This window comes from Poecilia formosa, unplaced genomic scaffold (assembly GCF_000485575.1).
Source record: "Poecilia formosa unplaced genomic scaffold, Poecilia_formosa-5.1.2 Scaffold357, whole genome shotgun sequence".
Classification (NCBI taxonomy): Eukaryota; Metazoa; Chordata; class Actinopteri; order Cyprinodontiformes; family Poeciliidae; genus Poecilia; species Poecilia formosa.
In genome coordinates, this window is record NW_006800296.1 from 103,624 (window position 1) to 125,167 (window position 21,544).

The window sequence follows — 21,544 nt, forward strand, 5'->3', positions numbered from 1 at the left end:
TCTGCGTTAGAGATCAGCCATTCATGTGTGAGGACAGTGTGCGACCAGACGAGGAAGTAAAACGCACACACTCTAATTTACAGAGAGTCGTAATGATATTTCCATGGAGTGATGCGGCTTTCGCAGCGTATGGAGCCGCTGTTGACCTTCCAAACACAGGCGCTCGATCTCCCCGGCACTTCCAATTTACCTCCAGGTCAGGGCAAACAAGAATAAATCCCTCCTTTCTTCTCCTCTATCCATTTTCTGCTCCCTCTGGGGCAGACGAGTTTCTTAAAGTTAAATCACCGCCTCTCCTTCACATGCCCTCCCTGCACAGCGAAGTTTCCCTCAGCCACATCTCTCTGTCAGGAGCGGCTCCATCCACAGTGTAGGCCAGCAGGGGAGACCGCTCTTATCTAATAAGCCCCTGTCACACAGATTAATGTCCACTGATGAGAGCTCTCCGCCCTGGATCGGGTTCACACCACTGTCTGGCTGATTAAACCCAAAGGAAGAGACGGAGACACACAGAGAGAGACGGAGAGACGGAGGAGGAGCCTCTCAAACCGTAATCGCTCCACAAAGCTTGACATCTTAACTTCCTGACTTTTTGGTCTCTTCTGGCTCCTTTTTGTAGCGTTCACTTCGGCCTCGTCTCCCCGAGACGTTTGTGTTTTTAAAAAGGCATTTTTCTATTGTTATTTTCTAATTAGTGATTCCTTAGTGAAGTCAATTGGAGAGTCTGAAATTGATTAATCACATTTAATTGACAAAATAAGAAACAGTTCCAGTTCAAAGATCTATTTTGGTGTTAAATTATTGATTAAACCAACAACAAAGGCCTTTATTGTTTCAATCTGTTATAAAGGTTATTCAATTATCAGATTGGTGCAAAGTTTTATTATAGCTATTTATCTTTCAAGTATTTTAGGAACCTCATAATGAAGAAAATCTTGCTGCTACAACATGGTTAGCATTGAGCATTTGGCTATTTTAGGCTTGTATAACTTTAGTGACAGGCTAATTTCTTTTAGCACAACTTGAACACAAAAATAACCTTTTCCAGGTTCAGATCATTTTATTACACTCCAGTGGGCCAAGAAGAAAAGTTGCTGCATGTGGATGTCGCTGGTGCATCAGATCTACAGATACGGGTACCAAAGGTTCCAACTTTTTTTTAATGTAAAATCTATGTAATTAATATATTGTAATGAATATGTTCAAGGCCAAACCCTACTTTAAATCTATAGATACTCAAGAAAGCACCAAAAATAAAGCGACACAGCGTAGCAACTATTCCAGGCCTGTATGTGATGCTGTTGTCACAGAAATGCATCAAAACAGAGAAGAAGCCATGAAATGTTCATCCACAACGTGCAGTTTGAGACCAGTGTGCATTGGTTATCAAACCAAAGGCACAAAACTATCACTTCAAAGACTCAGTTTCTGAAGAAAACAAATTCTGGCTCTTAAAATATTGTTTCTGTGCGGATAAATGGCAGGTGAAAAAATGTTGACAGTGTTCTCATGTGGATGAAGCTCTGGGTATCTCCCTCTGTAAACTTTTCACATAACCCTGACTGACTGTATAAGACAAGCAGAACTCGCATAAATCATTCATTCAGGAGTGAAATAAAAATAAAAACTTGCATTTTTAAAAATGGTCTCTCTTTATTCTGCTTGTCTGTTTAATTATTTGAAAGGCAGCTGCTTTCATCTCCACCTCCTGAGATGAAAACAAATTCTATCTTCAAAAAGGACCGGTGATGCTTTAGTTTCCATTTCAATATTTATACAAAAAGAAATGACAGAACTAGACTGCATTTTGTTACCTTCTTGTCTTAAGAGATACAGTATGAAACTGCTCCAGCAGACGTTTTCAACGTGACATTTCACCTATAGTTTAATGTAGCAGGTTAACTTTTAGTGCCTTTTCTACTTTAGCATACCTGCGGTTTTCAACTGAAGCTAACATTTAAAGCAGCTGAAGCCCACAGCCGTTTGCTTTCAACTAATAAGATGCTGGCATCTTAACACCAAATGTCAATTTTAGATGCAGCTTCTTGGTTATGCATAAAAACCAAGAAACACTGACACAGATCTCAGCTCATGTAAGTCAATGTTGACTCGAGGTCAGAAGGTTTTGGCCAACTTTGTGAATTAGAAGCATGTTAATCTCTGTGCCCTTTTAATCTGCACTAGGTCACAAAGTCCCTCTTTACCGCTGCACATTCACAACACAAAATCCATGTTTACCACCCGAACATTCATCTGGAATACTTTGTTTTGCAATCATGTTTTCGACAAACAGATGCATTTCATTACAAGGTCATACACACGTGAGTTAATTATGATTGACAACCTAAAAAAGAAAACCCAGTAGTATTCCAGCGAAGCTGTTCCATCCAGCTTGAAGTCAAACATTTCAACAACTGAAAGCATGCAAACGTGTGGTTACACCTGCGTGGAAATACACCTAGTGGGTGGAGCCAAGGTCGCACCTTCTTTCAGAAAAATAGTAAACACGGAGAGAGAGAAAAGGAAACGGATCCGAGAAGAAAAACAAGACGGGAGACATTCAGAGCACAACTGTTGGCCGTTTCCCGTCAGCTCCGTTTCTAAACATGAATATTCAGGGCCTGCACAGTGTTGAATTTAGCTGGTTCGCTCCAAAGCAAGATTAATGACCCTAAGCTCATTCCTGGTAAATACAAAAATCCATGTGTGTGTGTGTGTGTGTGTGTGTGTGTGATTGACCCAACAAGAGTCGCTTTGTCCTCCAGCGCCTTTTAGCTGCAAGTCAACATGCTGGGGAAGAAGAGCAGAATCTGATTATATTTTAGTAATGTCACTGTCACACATGCCCTTGTAAGGACGCGTTTCAGTTCCTGTGTCTGTGCAAAACTGTTTCCTGTCAACTATATTATTTTAAGATTAGCGATGCATATTATTGGAGATCTTTATCGGCGTCTGATAACAGAGACTTCCTGAACAGACTGATTAGGCTTGGTGACATGAAGTCACCACATATGTAAAGAAACATAAAAAACGGAGCATTAATGTTAATATGCTTGTTTTCCTTTTTAATGCTCAACACATTTTGCCATATTCAGTTCATTATTGCTTAAAAGGTCTTGCTGGTATTTTTCCCCCCATTCATTTGTATACAGTTTCTTCTTTTTTTTTTCCTTTACACGTGTTTTTCCTCTTGATTTGTAACTTATTGGAGTCCTAGTTCAGCCTCCCTGTGTTTATTATTCATCTTCCCTCCCTGTTTGGCTTCTCTCACAGTTGCACTCTGTTTTCAATCAGCCACCTGTCCGCTTTCACAAATCAAACTCTGCATTTAACCTGGATTGTCCTTGTTCTTGGCTGGATCCTTCTGTTACTCTGCCTGTTCAGCTGCCTTTTACTCTTCTTTATGCCCTGTTTTTATTATTCTCCAGTTGTAAGATTTGTAATTTTATTAAAGATTTCAAATTGATTCTCCTGAGCTTCTGTCTGCCTTTTGGTCCCGGCGCTCCAACCACGCAAAATATGACGATAAAAGCCGTAATAGCAGCAACAAATCAATGCAATCCACATGCACAATGAAGATAAAGTTAAATTTTATTCAAATAAAATGAACAAGGCAGTCTAGAATGCAATTACACAGCTGATTCATATATATTTCTCTGTTTCAACTCAGTCATTGATCATAATTATCGTTAACTTCTTTAAACTCCCTGACACTGGCTTTTGCAACATGTTGTGGAGAAATTTACCGTCTTTCTTATTTTTTGCGTAAACCAAAAAAAACACATAAAACCCCAAAGAATGAGTAAGCTTTTTGTCTGCCTTTATTTATCGAACTTCATCCTTTCCAACTAACTCTGAGTGCGTCTCTGCTCAAAGTACAACAATGGCATGCAAACTCTCCTCACACACATTCCCCATGCAAACGAGTCAGGGTGACAAAAACAAACACACCCATGCCGTGACATCCAATGTGACACCGACTGTATACAGACTTATAAACACAAAAGCCAGCGCATGCCCTTGCATTATTTTCTCAGGAACAAGCTCCTCCAACAGTTAAACTAAATTATAAAAACATGTCTTTCACGTCTTTGGTCAACCCTCGGCGGGTCGCAGCCTGATCAGTCGCACTCTTTCCACTATAAACGTCGCTGTAAGTGTCATTTGTAGGGTTTATTAGGAGACTGTGCCCTCATAACTAAATCACTACAATCGTTTATTTTACCACCAAAGCGACGGCGCGGGCTTTTATTTTCTGCTCTTTTATGGTCTCATGAACACATTTCTGCTGATTTATGCATATGATTTCCACAAGCATGAGTTTTATTTCATTTTTGCAGCAATTATCCAAACAGCTTGCAAAAAATAAAAAATAAAAAATGCTTCTGGATAGTTTAGTTAGACGTGTGTCAAATACTTACAGAAAAGCTGAATTATATGTTAGTTTAATAAATAAACCCCAGGATCTCCTTGGGTTAGCAAAGCACTTTTGGTTACCTGCATGTCTATAAAGCGCTACATTAAAAAAAAACTGGGCTTACTTCACTTAAATTATGTGATAGTTTGAAGATTTTCAACTACAAAGGTTCATTCAACACATGGTGTGACTCATTAATTGGTGCTAGGGTAGGTAAATAACAGCTCCATTCATAAGTAAACCATTAATAATGTTAATAATTAAACATGGAAAGCGTAAACAACAGGAAAGTCAAAGTGCTACTGTTAACTGGTCAGCCTTCTTTGTGTGCACTTCGTCCGAAACAGAGCGTCATAATCATAAGCAGTTAATACATTAACTTAATGTTTCATTAGGTTACCACCTCCAAGCAGCTCAATACACACACACACACACACACACACACACACACACACTAGCTTTAGAAAAACTCATTATCAAAGTAATTGACGTAAGGTTCAAATGTTAAAGCTTATTAGCTGTTTTACACCCTCCTCCTCTCCCTCCTCTCTGAGCACACACAGGTCGGCTTCATCCATATATCAGGGTGGGATAAGTCCACATCCCCTCTTAGTGACATTAATTACAAAGTTTTATTTTATTTACTATTAGAGAAAAAGCCAAGCCCTCCATACTGCCCTAATAAATAGTTCCTCCTCTTACCCATTAGTTTTCTAGCTTTGCAGGCTTTTGCTTTTATTTAGCAGGTCAAATCATTGTGGTGAAAGCAGGTGGATGGTAATGAAGTCGATACGGCTTTTATTTCAAGTCTGGCTTGTTAGTTTTGACATACACGGACGTAGCGGAGTAGTATTTGTTTTAAGTTCATGTAAAAGACACGATTGTGTTTCAGGTTACTTGGGAGAGATTGTAGTTCTGAATTAAACAGGAATCAATATTTTGTTTTGGTTTAAATCCAACATTCATTTCAGTCAAGTCCAATTTCTCTCATTATTGCTGACATAAAAAGTTAAAAAGAACAGAACCGATCCACCTTTTTCGCTTTTGATACCGATATCTGAGGTTTAATATCGGCCAAAATCGATCCGATACGGAAAAACGGCGATTAATTAATTTAAAATGTTTGTATGTCATGAAGAGCATAAAGCATAGAACTAGACTGAATAGATCTGTCCTCATGGATCGGGAACATTGTCACCAATGCCCAATCTAGATTTCTTTTCAATATGAAGACTGATGCATCTCTACTGCTGAGAGTAACAAATAAGCCTTTACTTTTTATGTCTTTACAATTACAAACAGATTATGAACAAGAACATTTGGTAAAACATCAGCAAAACAGCAAAAATTAAAAAAAAAGTAAAAGCTCAGGAGACAATGTTTTCTTTTTATCTTTGCATGACGAAAAAGAAACTTTAGGGCTGAGTCTGAGTCTGGCTTGCTTTGAAGCGAAGCTAACCACCAACCCAAAGATAAGATGAAGACGTGTCTAAGCTTTCAGAGATGTGCTGTTCTCGCGCATCAAAAGGAGACAACCGGGGTCGTCTGATAAGGAAGCGTCTCTGGCTTCGGAGGAATCTGCTGCACAGCTTGCTGTAGGGTCAGCACAGAAACGTAAGGCGGGATTTCAGACTGTTTCTTATCTGACCTGGAATTACTTTTGGATTTCCCGGTGGGAACTGTGTGAGGTTACAGAGGAGAGGAAAATATGTAGCGTAACCAGTTAAATCGACATTAATATTTTGGACGGAGAGAGGAGGAACGAATACCTGGAGGAAACCAATACATAGAAGAAAAGTATGCAAACTCCATCCTGCTCTTAAATATAAATAAAAACAGAACATAAGGCAGCTGTAGACTCTGTTTGTGTTGCCATTACGTCCCTGATGAAGTGACTTAATAATAATGCTTGCATACTCACCCAGTAGTTAATTTAACTCTGCTATTTTGTGGGTCAAAGGCATAAAAAGTTTTAGAAACCACTACGTCAGATGAAGTCTAAAATTGTCCAGTGACTCATACAGATTATGATGTCATCCTAATATTCAAGGATAAGCGGCCGTGTCCGAAAACCCGGCTGGATTTGTGTCTCCTTTCAATGCCTGCGCTTTCCTAGGCAGCCTCTGCATACCAGGGCAGTGTTTTATTAATCAACTCTGGACTGCAGGGATGTAATTTTCATTCTGCTCCATGTAGTCGTTGTATAAAAGCACTTAATCTGATGAGATTCACCAAGACGGGGGGGGCTGCTGTGGTGTCTGACGGCACACTCTGAGGAGTGAGGTCACTCAAATCCCTTAATTGCATCTTTAAATCACATCCAGATCAGTATCCAGAAGCTTCACTCTCCATGTATTCAGGAGTTTAAACCTTTAAAAAGGTGCAGTTCTGGTCTAATAATTAAACAAGAAATGTGTTGTCTGTAATTTCCTGGAGCTTTGATCGTGATCATGATCAAAACAAAAGCTCAGTCGATGTGTTGTTGGTGTGAAAGCACCATCTACATCCGTGGAGTGTCCATGTAGAAGCGTTGTGATGTTGATGCGCTTTCTAGATCAGCGCTGATGCTTTCAGAAGGCTTTCCCAGCCTATGATTTACCGCACACACACAAACACACACGGCCTGTCCTTCATTGTAATGTTGAGCTAAAAAGATGAAAGTACAGTGTCTGTCTGGCACTAAAGACCCTCTCTCGCTTGCATCTGCATTCCCCGCGGGCGTGCAGCCGCGCACACACGAAAACACACAAACAGGCTCCACAGACACCTCAATTATGATAATGTGGATCAGCATTAATGTGTCTTTACAGCGCGGTGGGTTTTGCAGCGATGTTGGGCGTGAGCGTGTGCGAGCGTTCCAGACAGCAGGAGGGAACGGGACGCTGACTGTACCTCGTTTAACCCAGGTTACTCCCTGCAGACACCTTGCACAAAAAAAACAGCGACTCCAACCGAATGCAGAAGTGAGGTTTTAGCAGAATTCACACGTGGGAGTTATGTGCGAATGAGAAATACAGGCAAACAATGGAGTGGAAAAGTCGCATTGGTTTTTAAAGGTAAATGTGTTGTTTTTGTTTTGTTTTTGTTTTTTTTAATTTCACATGAAAGTAATTATGTCCAAATGATTCACAAGAGCCTATCGGACTATTTGACTATTCAGCGCAGATCCGACTTTAGGATAAAGTCTGACTTATCAACACTATCAAACTTTTTGCACAAAACCCAAAGTATAAAATGTTTATGGGTCAGCTCTGGATAACTGACCTACTTAAAAAGGTGTTTTCATTCTCCTGTTTCATCCAAACCAAACACTTCTTTTCCTTCCAACTCCTTCTTGCTGCTTCGCGCCCGTCTCCTCACCCTTTGCTTCCTACCTTCCCCTCCTCCCACCCTTTCCTTCCCTGTAATTACCACCTCAGACTCCAATTAAAAGAAACCACAATAAGGAGAGCAGAGCAGGGAGACCAAGGGGAGGTATAGGGATCGGAGAAGCAAGGATTTAATGAGCAGTTTGTCCACAGAAGCACAAGCAAATACAAGCTTGTGCAGCTATCCTTACTGTGAAACGAACCTCCATTCGTTTTGTACAATTAACCGCATTATCTAACCTTGATTTAATCTGTAATTCACCACTTTTCTCTAACCCTAACTAAGCTACAGATGATGCTCAGCGTTTCTGCACCCATACGGTTAACTTGCCCTCAGAAGATTGGTCATTTTTCAACTTATGGTCCAAATGAGGCATTAAACTTCTTGGTTGCCCTTAACTCAATCTGTACTCAAATCTTTCCTCCGATGCCTCCAAAGATGATGCTTTTCTCCGTCGTACTGGACGTTGGTCGCCATTAGCATCACTATTTTGCAGAAGGTCAGTAACTGCACCAGTAAAGGACCATATGAGGCATGAAAAAGAAGGAAAAGGAAACACTTGGACACACAAATAGATGTGATACAATTAATTTAAGTCAGTAGTTTTGATTTATGTCAAATACCTGAAAACTGTACCAAAGAAAAGTGTTGCGTCCGTGGTTAAGAGCAACTGGATTAGATTAAAAATATATACCTTAAGCAACTGAAGTGTAGAACTATATTAACCCAAAGAGAAGTAATTTTTTTTTCAACAATCTCAGTTCTGTTTTAATGATGCCGACACATCCTCATGAAGGCGGACCTCTACACTAAGGAATACTCCTGCCTTTAAAATTAGTTTTCTAGAAATATTTTAAATGAAACCCAGAGGACTGTTTTGGATTATCAGCAGGTTGTCTTGCACAGAGTTTGAGTTCAGTCTCCCTCCCTTACATACCTGTCCCTCCAGCAGCTTGTGGGAATAAGCAAAAGCCTTGAACTTGGTGCTGCAGGAGACGTCCTGGAAACTAAACCTCTGCATGAAGGTTTGTAGCACTAAGAAGACTTGACTTTCTCATAAACAATGTACATAATAAACAATAAGTAACTCTAGATGGTAGGGAGACATATGTCAGTTGGCAACAAGTGGCTTTGTAGATTTAATTCAGGGGCTTCATGAGAAGATGGTTGAGAACGACACGGAAATTAGCTAAAAATACTGAGTTCCTTTAAATCAAGGCTAAAACTGTCTGCAAACTTTATTTCCTGTTTTGTATCCAATTTATGTTCAGGAAAGATTCTTCAAATCTAAACTTGCACAACTGTGACATATTTGCCAAAACCTTCTGCGTTTTTAATTTTTTTGTGTGTGAGCGTCTGTATTTAAACACCTTTGCGGCGGCATTTATCTAAGAGCGTTTGTGTGTGAGGTGGGGAGGATTGCTGACAGCTTTCCTTTATGTTTGCCTAAGCCTGTTTCCTGTCATTAAGTCCCGGTGTTGCCATGCTTCCTTTAACAACGCACACACACAGACACAGTCCTGCTAGCACACAAAAAAACAGAAGCGTACGCTTCCCAGTGAGAACACACAAATGAGAAAGAAGGTCAAAATGCCAAAAGAGCATCATGAAAACAAAACAGGAGGGGACTGGAAGTCAATAACAACAACAACAAAAAAACATACAGCATGAACTTTGAAATTTAACCAACACATCCACACGGGTGCAAAACAACACCACAGAAACTTTCAGTTGAGAAAGTCTCGATCAATCGATGAATTCAAAGTTGGCGCAGCAGGGCAGCCCTTACTGTCAAGCTGTCATTGTGTGAGCAAGCATGTGTGTGTGAGAGGATGAAATGGGCCTCATACAATATGTGCCAAACGTGACTGCCAACACACACACACGCACACGCACACACACACACAGGCATAAAAAACTGTGGGAGAAGGAGTGAAGCGAGGTGCTTTGATTTACTAGCCTGCCAAAGGGAGACCTGGCATAATTCACACAGAGGAAATGGATCCGGGTCCATTATATACACACACGCACGCACACACACACACACACACACACACACACACACACACTCACACACAGCAGCAGCAGCTCCTGGTTTATTCTTTTAATTTAAAAGATCCGTTTCTCAGGTTCTCTTTGAAGACTTCACTTGTGAGCAACAGATGAGCTGCTGCTCTTTTTGACAACCAGGTTGCATAATGCGTCGTACGACTGGTCTGTGTGTATATGCTAAACATGTTTCTTTCTCATGTTCACATATATGTAAATAAACAACACATCCTGTTGATAAGCAGGATGGTTCAGCTGGTTTGCCAAAGGAAACCAGCTGCTTACTTTTCAACCAGAAAATCCAGTTTACGCTTTCTGACTCATAAAATGGCCCTAGGTATTACCAATAAGACAAAATGCATTTAACTCTATTTTTTATTATATAAAAATCACTACTCCTGTTCTCATGTTACCTCTTACTCTTATTATGTTGTAACAGAATCTCACGCACGATTTGCTACGTTGTAATTTAATCATGAACCAAAACTAAATGGTCTCACTGACATTAACACTCTTGAATTTGGATGCTGCAAATTGTAGCTGATATGGAGGTGTGTTCGCCGTTTAGTATGGCTGCTGCAACAGAGGCTGTGGCTTCTTCAGTTTTGGTCATTTTGTAGCTGAGTTTTTTAGACACGACACAGCGCCATCGGCTGCAGGATGTCAATTCGTACCAGAGCTGCAGGAATATCGATATGTGCAATTCTGCAATCACGGAGGTCGTCTTGGATGATGGATGTGGTGTAATGATTGCAATCTAGCTGCACATGAATGCAAGTTCTGGAAGCCAAAGCTCAAAGAAAAGAAGGGAAAGAGCATTATTGTTAAATTCAGCAATAGTTTTATTCTAATGCAATGCTTCCTGACACTGTGCATCCCTATTTGTTTCTAATATTGGTTTATTTGGAAAACGGGTCATTTTTTTTTCATGCCTTTAAGCGTTTAACCTTCTTATTTTTAAAATGGAAGATTTGGAAATGCTAACAGCCTTTTTAAAACCTCACAAGGTAAGGATTTATATTTTCTAACAAAGACTTTAACAAGGTAAAGTTAACCTTGTTAATCATGATAACAAATGAAAGATCCTTATTCAATTTTAAGTATTAGCTCCATGTTTTGAGTCTGTTTAAAAAAAAAGAATAGGACTAAGAGTAAAACTCTGTTTTACAGCGATGCCGTTCTAAGACAGTGTGAGAAAGGCGTCACTTCTTTTAACTTATACGATTATAAACAGCTCAAAGGGGTAAAAAAGAAGGTTCGAATGGTAATAGCTCAAAAACAGAAAATCAAAATCAGCCAAAAACCAGAAAAGTCAGTAAAATTCTCTGGAAAGTGCATCTCTAATTTTACTATCATGCTTTTGAAAAATATATACAAATGTTGAAACCCGTGGAAAGAAAATTTGAACACAAACAAACAAATGAAAACAATGTTTTAATAAGAAAAATACTTAAAGACCTTTAGTCGGACAAGATGGTAGTAAGAAATTCAACCTTCTGGACCAACTTCTGGTGCGTTGATGTCTCATATATAAGCTAAGTTTATATACGTCTTTAAGAATTGAGGCACAATCATCTAGCTACTATTTCAAGCCTAAGTCTGCCCTGAAATCAGGGTATTTACAGGTGGATTTGTGGGATGTTTGTCGCTGAAAACAGCAGATTATTGAGCTTTCCTTCAACTTCCCTGACGTGGCGTTTACTGTCAACAGCGCAAACTTGTAGGAGAAAGCAGCCCACACAGGCAGGTGACTCTGACCAATCACAGCCAAGCTCCGCAGTGAATCCTTCAAGCCTTTCATCAAGCACCTTTGTGCATTGCAAAATACAAGAAGGTTTAGAAATATCAACAAGATTGCTCCAAAATGTTGAATTTAGGCGGAGATGACGCTTTAGACCAAAGAAACTTGATAGATGTTTAGGTGAAGTGGGAGGCCTTGCTGAAGAATACATCAACATATCCTGTCAGGAAGTTGTAATTTTTAGACCAAATGCCACATCCAACTGGATTAAAGAATATGTATCATACTTAATGTGTTTGAACGTAAGTGGGACGCCGTCGTGCTGCTGTGTGGCATAGCTTGTTATTTTGTTTTAGTGTCAGTGCCATGAGAAGAGCGTGAAAGTGAATTGAACCAGACGTTTCCACTCAGTAGTCTGCACACGGTGGCTTTTTCCAGCTTTCAGCTGTCACTGAGGGTAAAAAAAAATGCCAGCAGGCACAAATCTAGGAAAAAAAAAAAAAAAGAAGCTGACTGCTCACTGCAGCGTTGATTTGACTAGGTTAATACATCTACCTTTTGATACAGACACAAGGACAGCAGCATGCTGCTCATGAAGTCCCACATGGAAAGAAGGAATCTAAAGGTTGAAAACAAGCGTGGCTTGATGAAGTGTGCGTTTGTTTATGTGCGTTTCCTGCAGGAAAAGGTTCAAGGAAGCGTAGAGGAGCAGAGTGTGCACGTTTTCCTTTGGTTTCTACCCTCCTCCTCCCGTGCCGTACTGCTGACACAGGTCAAACACAAAGACCAGCACACACAACAATAAGCATGCATTCAGGTTCAGCAGCTCATGTCATTATGAGTCAAATGAGAAGGTGAAATCATATGTTCAGCTCAAAAGAAGAGACGGTGGAAATATTGGATTCACAAGAACGAGATGAGTTTTTACCAATATTTTTGAAAAAGGTAAGAATCCTAACATCAAACAGAACAAAAGCTTCACAAATCAGAAAACGTTTGAAAGAATCCCCAAGAAGTGATGAATTGCAGTTTTTATGCTCAACTGATAAAAATGCATTTAAAATGCTCCTTTTTTGTGTTTTCAAAAATAAAATGATGTTTTCATGAATCTTAAGATGTGTCTTAAAGAACCAAAGTTCATCTTACAAGATTAGACAATCAAATGCAGTCCACATTCCTTAAAAAAAAAACAAAAAAAAAACAGTAAAATAGTTTAGTGTTGATACAAAACTCAGCAGGGGCTTTCCTTAAGTCAACTTGATCTACAAGGATTCAGAAGTGCAGTTAATATCAAAGCTAACAATAAGCCATCTACAGGAAAGACCATAAGTCAGGTTTTGTCAGAGGTGACCTTGTAGGAACAGAGTACAGGAAAAGCAAAAAGTGCAGCAGAGGGGGATGGGGAAGTACAAGGCAGGAGCTAGGAGATGATCTCTGGTGGGTCGAGTCTTCACTAGCTTCTGAAGATAGACAGAAACTCTCCTGTTCTGGCAGGACTTGGTACATCCTTCTACTAACATGAAATGACACATGAAAACAGCCCAGATTGTCATGTTAGTGGTCCAGAAACTGCTGACTGACAACCAGAAATCTATGAAACAGGTGCTAGCATCGCCATTTTAGCATTGTTAGCAGAGCTAGCCAGTCGTTGTATTCTCAGTGCTTACAGACCTTTTGTATTTTGTCTGTTGTTCTGTCAAAGTTTCACTTTTTCCTACAAAGTACTTAAAATTTAAATCAAATTTAAGTGTCCTAGGAGAACTCCTTCTTAGCTGAACATTAGACACTAAGAATACAAAGCTAACATTAGCATTGTTAGCACCCATCATATTACTAGTGGTGATGTTTTTACAGCACTTATAAATATTACATATCTTGACTTTTGCTTTGCAAACATTCATTTTTCTTAACCAAACTGCTACCAGTTAAGCCATTTAAAAGATTTTGTCAGTCAACACATTTCAGTAGTACTTTCTACCTAAAAGAGTAACAGCTTACTTCACTGTGACAAACTTTAATACAACTCTTTTCACCCTTACAGATTCAATTGTATGAGAGTATAAAGATTATCAAAATCTAAAAAGCTCAAGATTTGGAAGGCAAAATTCTTTGTGTAGCATTTAGATGAAGCATGCCCTCACACCCATGGTTTTCCATTATTAAATGTCCTCTATGACCTGCACACACACACACACACACACACACACTCCCTAACAGATAAAAGCAGACTAATAAATTGACAGGTCAATCAGCTGATGACCTTTCAGGATTCAGGACCTCTAATCTGTCTGAGTAAACAGTCGCCGACTCTTTGACTGCACCTGAGTACGTGTGTGTCCATATGTCTGAGATAGCAGAGACGCTAACAGGCTAAGTGGATGCAGCGACTCGGAATCAGCCAAGTGACTCGGCCTGACCTCTGACCTCATTTCAAACATGTGATGCGTATCGGGCCCTGTGTGTCTAGTTTGTTTTGTCCAAACTGAGACAGATCAATTACTCTTCCTCTAGTTTTTTTCAGGTCATCAATATCTCTTAGTTTCTGTCACGTATCTGCTGAAACATTTTGACCTCGATCCACTTGTTTTTCATTCCTCGCAACCCCAATTTGCACAGAAATACTTCAAAAGTCCAACATGTCTTAAGCAATCAATAACGGTCTCGCCACATTTTCTCCTCTTTATACTTTACTTTGAGTTCAAGGCCAAGATTAAAAACTGATATATTTGATAGATAGTAATAAATACCAGTCCACAAGCAGAATACACAAATGAGCAGTTTAAGGAATCTACAGTTTAGGTGTGCTTTCTTCATCTAGATGCAGAAAAGTACTCTCCATGCATTTTATTTGGACTCGGCTCGCCTTCTATCAGATGGGATTTTCTAGCTGCCGAGGGAAATGAGAAGAGGAAAGCAGGTGAGAATCCCAATGAGGTCCTGATAAATGCTTTCACTCTGAAGGTAATACACAGAAATGCAGTCGTTGCTCAACTCCTGAATACTTAACTCACCAAAAAGGCGGGTTTTGACACAAGGCACGAATATTTCATGAGCTTTCCTTGAACGGGGGAGTGAGAACCAGGCAGGCGGGATGAATGAATGAATGAACGGCTGAAGACAATGCTGGAATCCATCAAGCATGTCGTTGACCCGTCACACAGTTCGGAAAGTTCACCAAGCCTGAACTTGGCGAAACGGAACAAGAGACGCAAAGTCATGACAGTGAAAAGAACGGCATAGATCATGCAATCCCAGTGGGAAGGAACATAAATTTGCTTGACTTTGATTATATGTATGTGACCTTTGACTTCTGAGTTGTTTGGTTCTTGGTCACAGGAGTGCCACTGTGGGCTCACCACTGACAAACAACAAAAGGGTTTGCATGGCCAACAATCCTTGTGTACTTCTGTGCATCAGAGACCGCATCTGGACTTTATAGAGGGGCCATTATGAGTCAGAGCGTATGGAAAGTTAATGAACTTTGCTGACGAACATAAAGAGGAGTGAGAAAGTATTTCCTGTAGGTGGTCTGCGACAGCAAACGGCACACTCATCTGGATCACTCATTCATTCAATCTCTCTCTTATCTTGTTTGTGTTCATGACATCATGATTTTAAATGGATATTCTCTGGGTTATTGCCTCTCTAAAATTTTCGTTTCACCACCACAGGTGAGAAACCGCATGCATAAAACAGACATTACACAAAAAGTAAAATCTGACAGATTATTGCTGGCATGATGTTTTCACACCTGACAGTCTGGTAGACTCGGTTTAATAGGGAACCAATACTGAAACATTTTCAAATGTAACAGCTGGAAGAAACAATCCAAACTAACTGAAAAACCTGTTCACCTTCTCACCTGTGGTGGCGCTGCACCAAGATCTATTGAGGGAAACAACATAAAAACCTCTGAAGAAGACATGAGCGCAACTTCCTTCTTCACAAAATGTCTACAAAAATGAAGTAACATTTTAGAAGATACAGCATTTCTTTCTTTTCTTTGTCTTTTTTGTCATGTTTGTTTTGGTTGTATTTACCCAGAATGCACTGCGCTAAAGTTAACTTCCTGCTTTTGGACTAGCCTCCGATATGCTTGGTTTTCACATACGGCTCCTAACCGTACCAGGATTTACTTCTACCAAATTGAGACCTAAGAGTTCACTTTTTCGGTCCACATCAGAGTTCGATTGCGCATTCAACACCTCCCCAAACGAACCGGACCTTCTAGACAAAAAAAAACTAGACTTCAGTTAAAGCAGAGTAAACAGGGCTGGTGTGAATTCACCCTCTGAAGCTTTAGCTGTGCTTGAGATGTGGCTTTTTTTTAGGGAAAGACCTAGAAAAGGTTTCAGAGACACCATAAAAATATAAATGTCCACTGCCTTGAAAAGTATTCATGCACCTTGAATTTTTCATCATTTTGTCATGTTACAACCTCAAATTTTAACGTGTTTCATTGTGATAAACATGCATTAAATCTGTTGTGGCTTTGGTTGTCTAGTAGGGTCGTCGTCCTTCTGAATGGTGAACCTTCACCACTAGTCTTTCACTTCAAGTCTTTTGCAGCTTCTCATAGGTTTTCTTTATTTGGCTCGATCCATATTCAAATCAACTCAGGCCATCCTCTCTCATCCTGCTAAAGTACATAAATTCAGAATAAAATACATTGTAATTTGCTGCTATACAGTGACAAAATATGAATACTTTTACAAGGGACATTGTATAAGAAAAAGAAAAATAAGACGATATTGCACGCGAGTTAGGCATCGGGAAACCGATTCTAACTATTTATGATGAAGCAGGAAAGAGTAAAAGATAGGAAGCCCAGTTTTAAACACAAGGGCTTACCAGGCAGGGTTGAAAGAAGAGCGAAAAGCACTTGTGAAACCTTCCTCCATTCCCCTGGAAGCACTTAGCTCCACCACACCCCATCAGCTCCATTTCCAGGACGGATGGAGCAGAGGGGCAGAGAAACAGACAATGGGATGGTGGGGTAAGAAAGAGGAGGCAGGTTTTTTTTTATTCTTTGTATAACCACATTACAATCTCCAGGGGGACACAACAATGCAGCAACAACCCAAACACATAATCAGCTGAGGTCCACATTCTCACAGGCAAGGCATGCTTCAAATCAGTGGTTACAAAATTTCTTGTCTAATCCCATGACAATCTTGTGGAAATACTGCAGTGACAAAGAGTAATGATCATCATGAGCCAGACCATCTATTGAAAAAAAAAACAAATACTGCAGGAGCCGCCATGTTGTGCAAGCCTGTCAAAAGGAGAAACAGTTATTTCGAAATTTATAAATTAAGTTTATTCAGAACAAAAGTCAAATTGGGGAACTTAGAAGACAAACCGTTACAATTCAAAGCCATCCGGGAAAATTCCTTGTCAATGAAGTAACGGGAAAATACGAGCCAAACGTACCAATTAACAAACACAACGTGTGGAGACATTGGAATATATATCTATACATATCTAATTTAATTAAAACTGATAGGTAATGCTTCATACAGACATTAAAAGTAGTTCTCATAAAAAGATAAGAAGGAGTGATATTTGTGTGGTCAGGTTGGTAAATTAAAACTGTGTGGTCTGGCAGCATTGCATCTATTGATCCAGAGAAAGACAGCTGAGGACGCTGGACATTTGTCCAAGTAGTGAAATTCCTTTCAACCCACGAATCATTCGTGCATAACTGAGAATCATCCTGTCAAGTTTTAGCTCACAAAATATATGTGAAATTCCCAAGAACCACTGATTAGACCTCATTTAATGACCACCAAAAGTACACACATTCCCACAACAGACATAAACATACAGCAGGATGGAATAAAATGATAGCTCTTCCTCTAATACCACAAAGGAACCACCACTATCCAAGTAGGTGTTGGCTTTTAGACAAAATGTCACAAGAGGGTGATAAATCTTAAATCTAAGGGCTACTAGGGTGAGAAATTGTGCTTCAATGGTGATTCTGCAAAGCTTCTGTTGACTGCAAACAGAGATTAAATACAGTTTTGAAGGCCCACTCAGGAGATCCAATCGGTGGACACTGGGTGGCCTCAAGAGGGTGCTTACACACCTACAGAGCTCCTGACCAGCCAAGGAAATCAAAGTCATCGCTCTCGTTTTTCTCACCGTAAATCAGAGGACCCATTAAGTCGCTACACGGGTGGGCGACAGTCCCCTCCAATGCCCCGTGTTTGGTGACTCCCTAACAAGTTTCACGTGAGAAGCATTAAAACTGGTGCTAAACCAGTGAAACTGACTGGGACAGGGTAAGCTGGAGTGGTTTCTTCAACCTGAGGGTAAACCAATTATGCCTTGTGCAGTTTCATTGTCTCCAAACACTAATACATCAGCAATGCTAACAGATGCTACAAGAAGAATAAAATGTGTCAAATCTGCATAAAATACCGTATTTCTGATGCAGATCATTCACAACGTCGGACGTTAGCAGACCAGATAAGAGCGGTACCTGGAAGCAGGATGTTTCCTGGATGTTATTCTTCACCCATCACTTGACTTACTGTGTATACCAACAACTGTGCCTTACGTAAGAAGCTTTTGTACACCGTAATGCCACTTAAGCAAGCACAGTCTTTAGACATTTCATTATAAAGATGATCACTGTTTAACTCAGCAGCTGAAACATTTCAAGTTCTCAACAACAGTCACATCTGAGTGCATTTAAAGACTCCCTTCATGTTCAACCACCTTGAACTTTTGCACACTATTGTAAAGGGGAAACAATGTTCAAGATATTCACAAATAAAGGTCTAAGTGTATATTCATGACCTCCTAGTCATTTTTTTAAATAAACCGCTGTTAGCTAGAATTACAGCTACAAGTATTTTTGGGGTGTGACTCCACCAGCTTTGTATATCTAGAGATCATTTCTTTGTCTACTTTGTTTGAAAAATAACTCAACATCTGTGAACAGTAATTATAAAGACCTGCTACAAATTCACTATAAGATTTAGGTCTGAACTTTGACTGGGCCACCCAAACACTGATCTAAAACATTATCTTGAAGCTCTGGCTGTAATGTTCAGAGTCATTGTCCTACTGGATGTTGAACTTCTGCCACGGTCTTACGTCTCCGATAGCTTTTCTTCCAGGATTGCCTTTTATTTTGTTCCCTTCCATGCCGAATAGCTCAATTTTGCTCATTTAGCAGAGCACCTTCTTCCACATGTTGGCTGTTTCCACTGTGTCAGTGGTCCCCACACCTGGTCCTGCATGTTTTGTGCAGACAAGTCTTGTTATGGGTATTTTATAGATCTCCAGATGTGTTAACTACAGGGCTAAAGGTTTTCTTGTCAACAGATTCTCCAGAGAGCCGTATCTCTCTGCAGCTCCTCCAGAGCTACAACAGTCTACTTAGCTGCTTCTCTTGATGCTTTCTAACAGAAACCTAGACGATATTCTAGTAGGTTTGAAGTTGCATCATACCGTTTTCATTTACACCCAATGAATCCTTTATCTTCCTCTCCACATTTTCCTTCCACTTACTTATGCATGAGGTGTCAATTCAGTATAAGGTATAACACAGGTGGAGTAGGTGGAGAAGAGCGATAGGCTTCGAGAGTTGTTCAGTAGTGAAATGAGTCTGTAAGAGGAAGGCTGAGAGTCGGCAGCAGCTCTCCACTTCTCAGAATCACTTTAAAAAAACACTTCACTAACTAGTAGGCATTGCATGCAGACAAACTAGAAATCCTCATTTATAAATGTCCTGCTGCAAAAATAAGAGACACCACTCTGAGGTGCCAAATATCTGAACATTCCCTCATTGCCCTTTGCTGGCATATGTCTCGTCATTCAATCAAAGTTGCATATGCCCACAGTTCCATCATAGTATAAAACAGAGCACAACTCACTCAGCTTCATTCAGAAACAGGCAGCTTTCAAGTACAAGAGTGTAGATGTGGATGGGAGGAGGCTCTGCTGCAGAATAAAGCTAGAGGGAGCAAAGCCCTTTAATACCGTCAGGTGACCTGAGAGCAGCCTAATGGTCAACGGGACAGAGTGACGCAGCCTCTAAATCTTTTTGCTGAACCCAGCCGTGAGCACCATCACATGGGGGAGAGAGAAGGAACTGGCTTGGACTAAACCACAAGACATCAAATACAGAAAAAGAAAGAAAAAAAAACTGCTTGAACTGTTTCATCAACAGATTCAAAGAAAGCGAAGTATAATGGAGCTCCCATTGGTTCACAAAATCAAAGAGTGACTTTTGTATTTGATGCTGTCACTCTGGAGAAATAAACCCCTGCACATCTGTTGATAATGTGAGCAGAAAGATTTGACTTGTTATGCTTTTCTTATCTTCACCCTCAGTAAAAGCCAAATTAAATCTGTATCACCCTTTAACTCTGCGTCACTTCAAACCTCACTGAAATTAGGATAAAGATTATTTTTACTGATACATTCTGCTGGAAACACGACTGAGTGAGCATGAGCATAACAATAAATCCCTGCAAAGCTGCAGAACCTGACCTTTGCCGGTTCTTGCAAAACGAGAATAAATTTCCTCCATACAGAAAAACTCGTTTGAGCGAAGTGTTCCTTTAAATTCTTAGCCCGACGCGTGTTTGGATCAACCCGCCTTGCAGCTCTGAGTTTCTTTCTGCCCAGCCAGCGCACTTGTTGTTGGGGTTGGAGCAGAATAAGTCTGGCACCTGCTTTCTTTGCCAGAAATCTCCATTTATCAACTCCTGCAACAAAGGCTGGAGGTAGCAGCTTGGCTCTGCGCTTTGGAGCGCGTAAAACCGGGCTGCAACGCATGGTAACAAACACACAAACACAACGGGTTAAAATAACTGGCAGGAGGAATTTAAGTCCTGCTTCAGTTTGGTCAACCCTTTGCGTGTAAGTGAAAATGGTAAATAAAATGGAAAAAATCCATAAAGTTGCAGGAGTCTCTCTCTCTCTTTTCATGACACGTTGGACTGTTTTGATTTCACGAATACAAAGTGAAAAGATAAATGCGCTAACACCTTACTACTTCTGCTAGATTGTACTCACCTTTAAGTTCGCCCAGAATGGTTGGGAGGCAGTTCCCGGGCATCAGGCAGCACATCGGGACCAAAACAAGCAGCGCACCGCTGAGGGTCATCCCGTCTCCCATCCCCGCAACTACAGCAGATCTGACTTCTCCAACAGGCTCGTTTCAACCGCGCATCCTGATTCAGTTTCCGGGTTTGCAGCGTCACCTGAACAGGTTTATTCTAACTGAGGAGTGAAAACGCGTTTTACTTTGTTATCCTCCTACAGGTTAGTCTTTTCACCAGCTACCGTCTTGCACAAAGCGCACAGAAAGAAATGCATCCGCTCGGTGCGAATGTGAAGCGCTTGTATCCCACCAATAAAGCAAAACAGCAGCTTTATTTGAATATACCGGACTCTAACTACGCAACGAAGTAAGTCAAAGTGCCGTACTCTTCTGCTGGGGATAATGTCCACTGTCCCGGGCTATAATAATCCGAACAGCCTCGCTTTGCACGCTCCGCTCTGTGCCCTGCTTTTTCCGAGTCTGTCCCAATTGGAGGGGGGGAAAAAAAGAAACAAAGCCGTTTATAACTTAAAATGTTTGGATGTTTGAAGAAGAACGAATCGCTTTGAGGGTTCGATTCGGTCCCGAGCGCGCGCAGGAACGGTATCACAGAAACACGGAGCGCGGTGACAGCGGCTCGCGCTGAGGATGTGTTCAGCAGAGAGGCTCGAGCGCTGAGTGGAAGCCGGTGGCCCCGCCCTCTAGGAGCTCCGAGAGAGAGGGAAGTCCAGGTGTACTGGTGACGTCACACCGGCAGGTGCGCAGAGGATTAACTTCCTTCAGGAACAGAGAAAATTCCTCCAAAACTGACTGACTTTGATGAGATGTAAATAAATAAAAACATCAGTTTTATAGATAAATCTTCTGTAATATTAAAGAAAAAAAAATTGATAGTGAAAACATT

General features: G+C 40.5%; 1 protein-coding gene across 1 annotated transcript in view; it reads right to left on the reverse strand.

The window, feature by feature from the left end:
- Positions 1–21,341, reverse strand: part of sema4f (sema domain, immunoglobulin domain (Ig), transmembrane domain (TM) and short cytoplasmic domain, (semaphorin) 4F) — a 59,187-nt gene extending 37,846 nt beyond the window's left edge. Inside the window, exon 1 of the mRNA XM_007574575.2 lies at positions 20,613–21,341. Coding sequence (XP_007574637.1) covers positions 20,613–20,715 — 103 coding nt within the window. The 5' untranslated portion in view covers positions 20,716–21,341. The remainder of the gene's footprint in view (positions 1–20,612) is intronic.
- Positions 21,342–21,544: the final 203 nt, after the last annotated feature.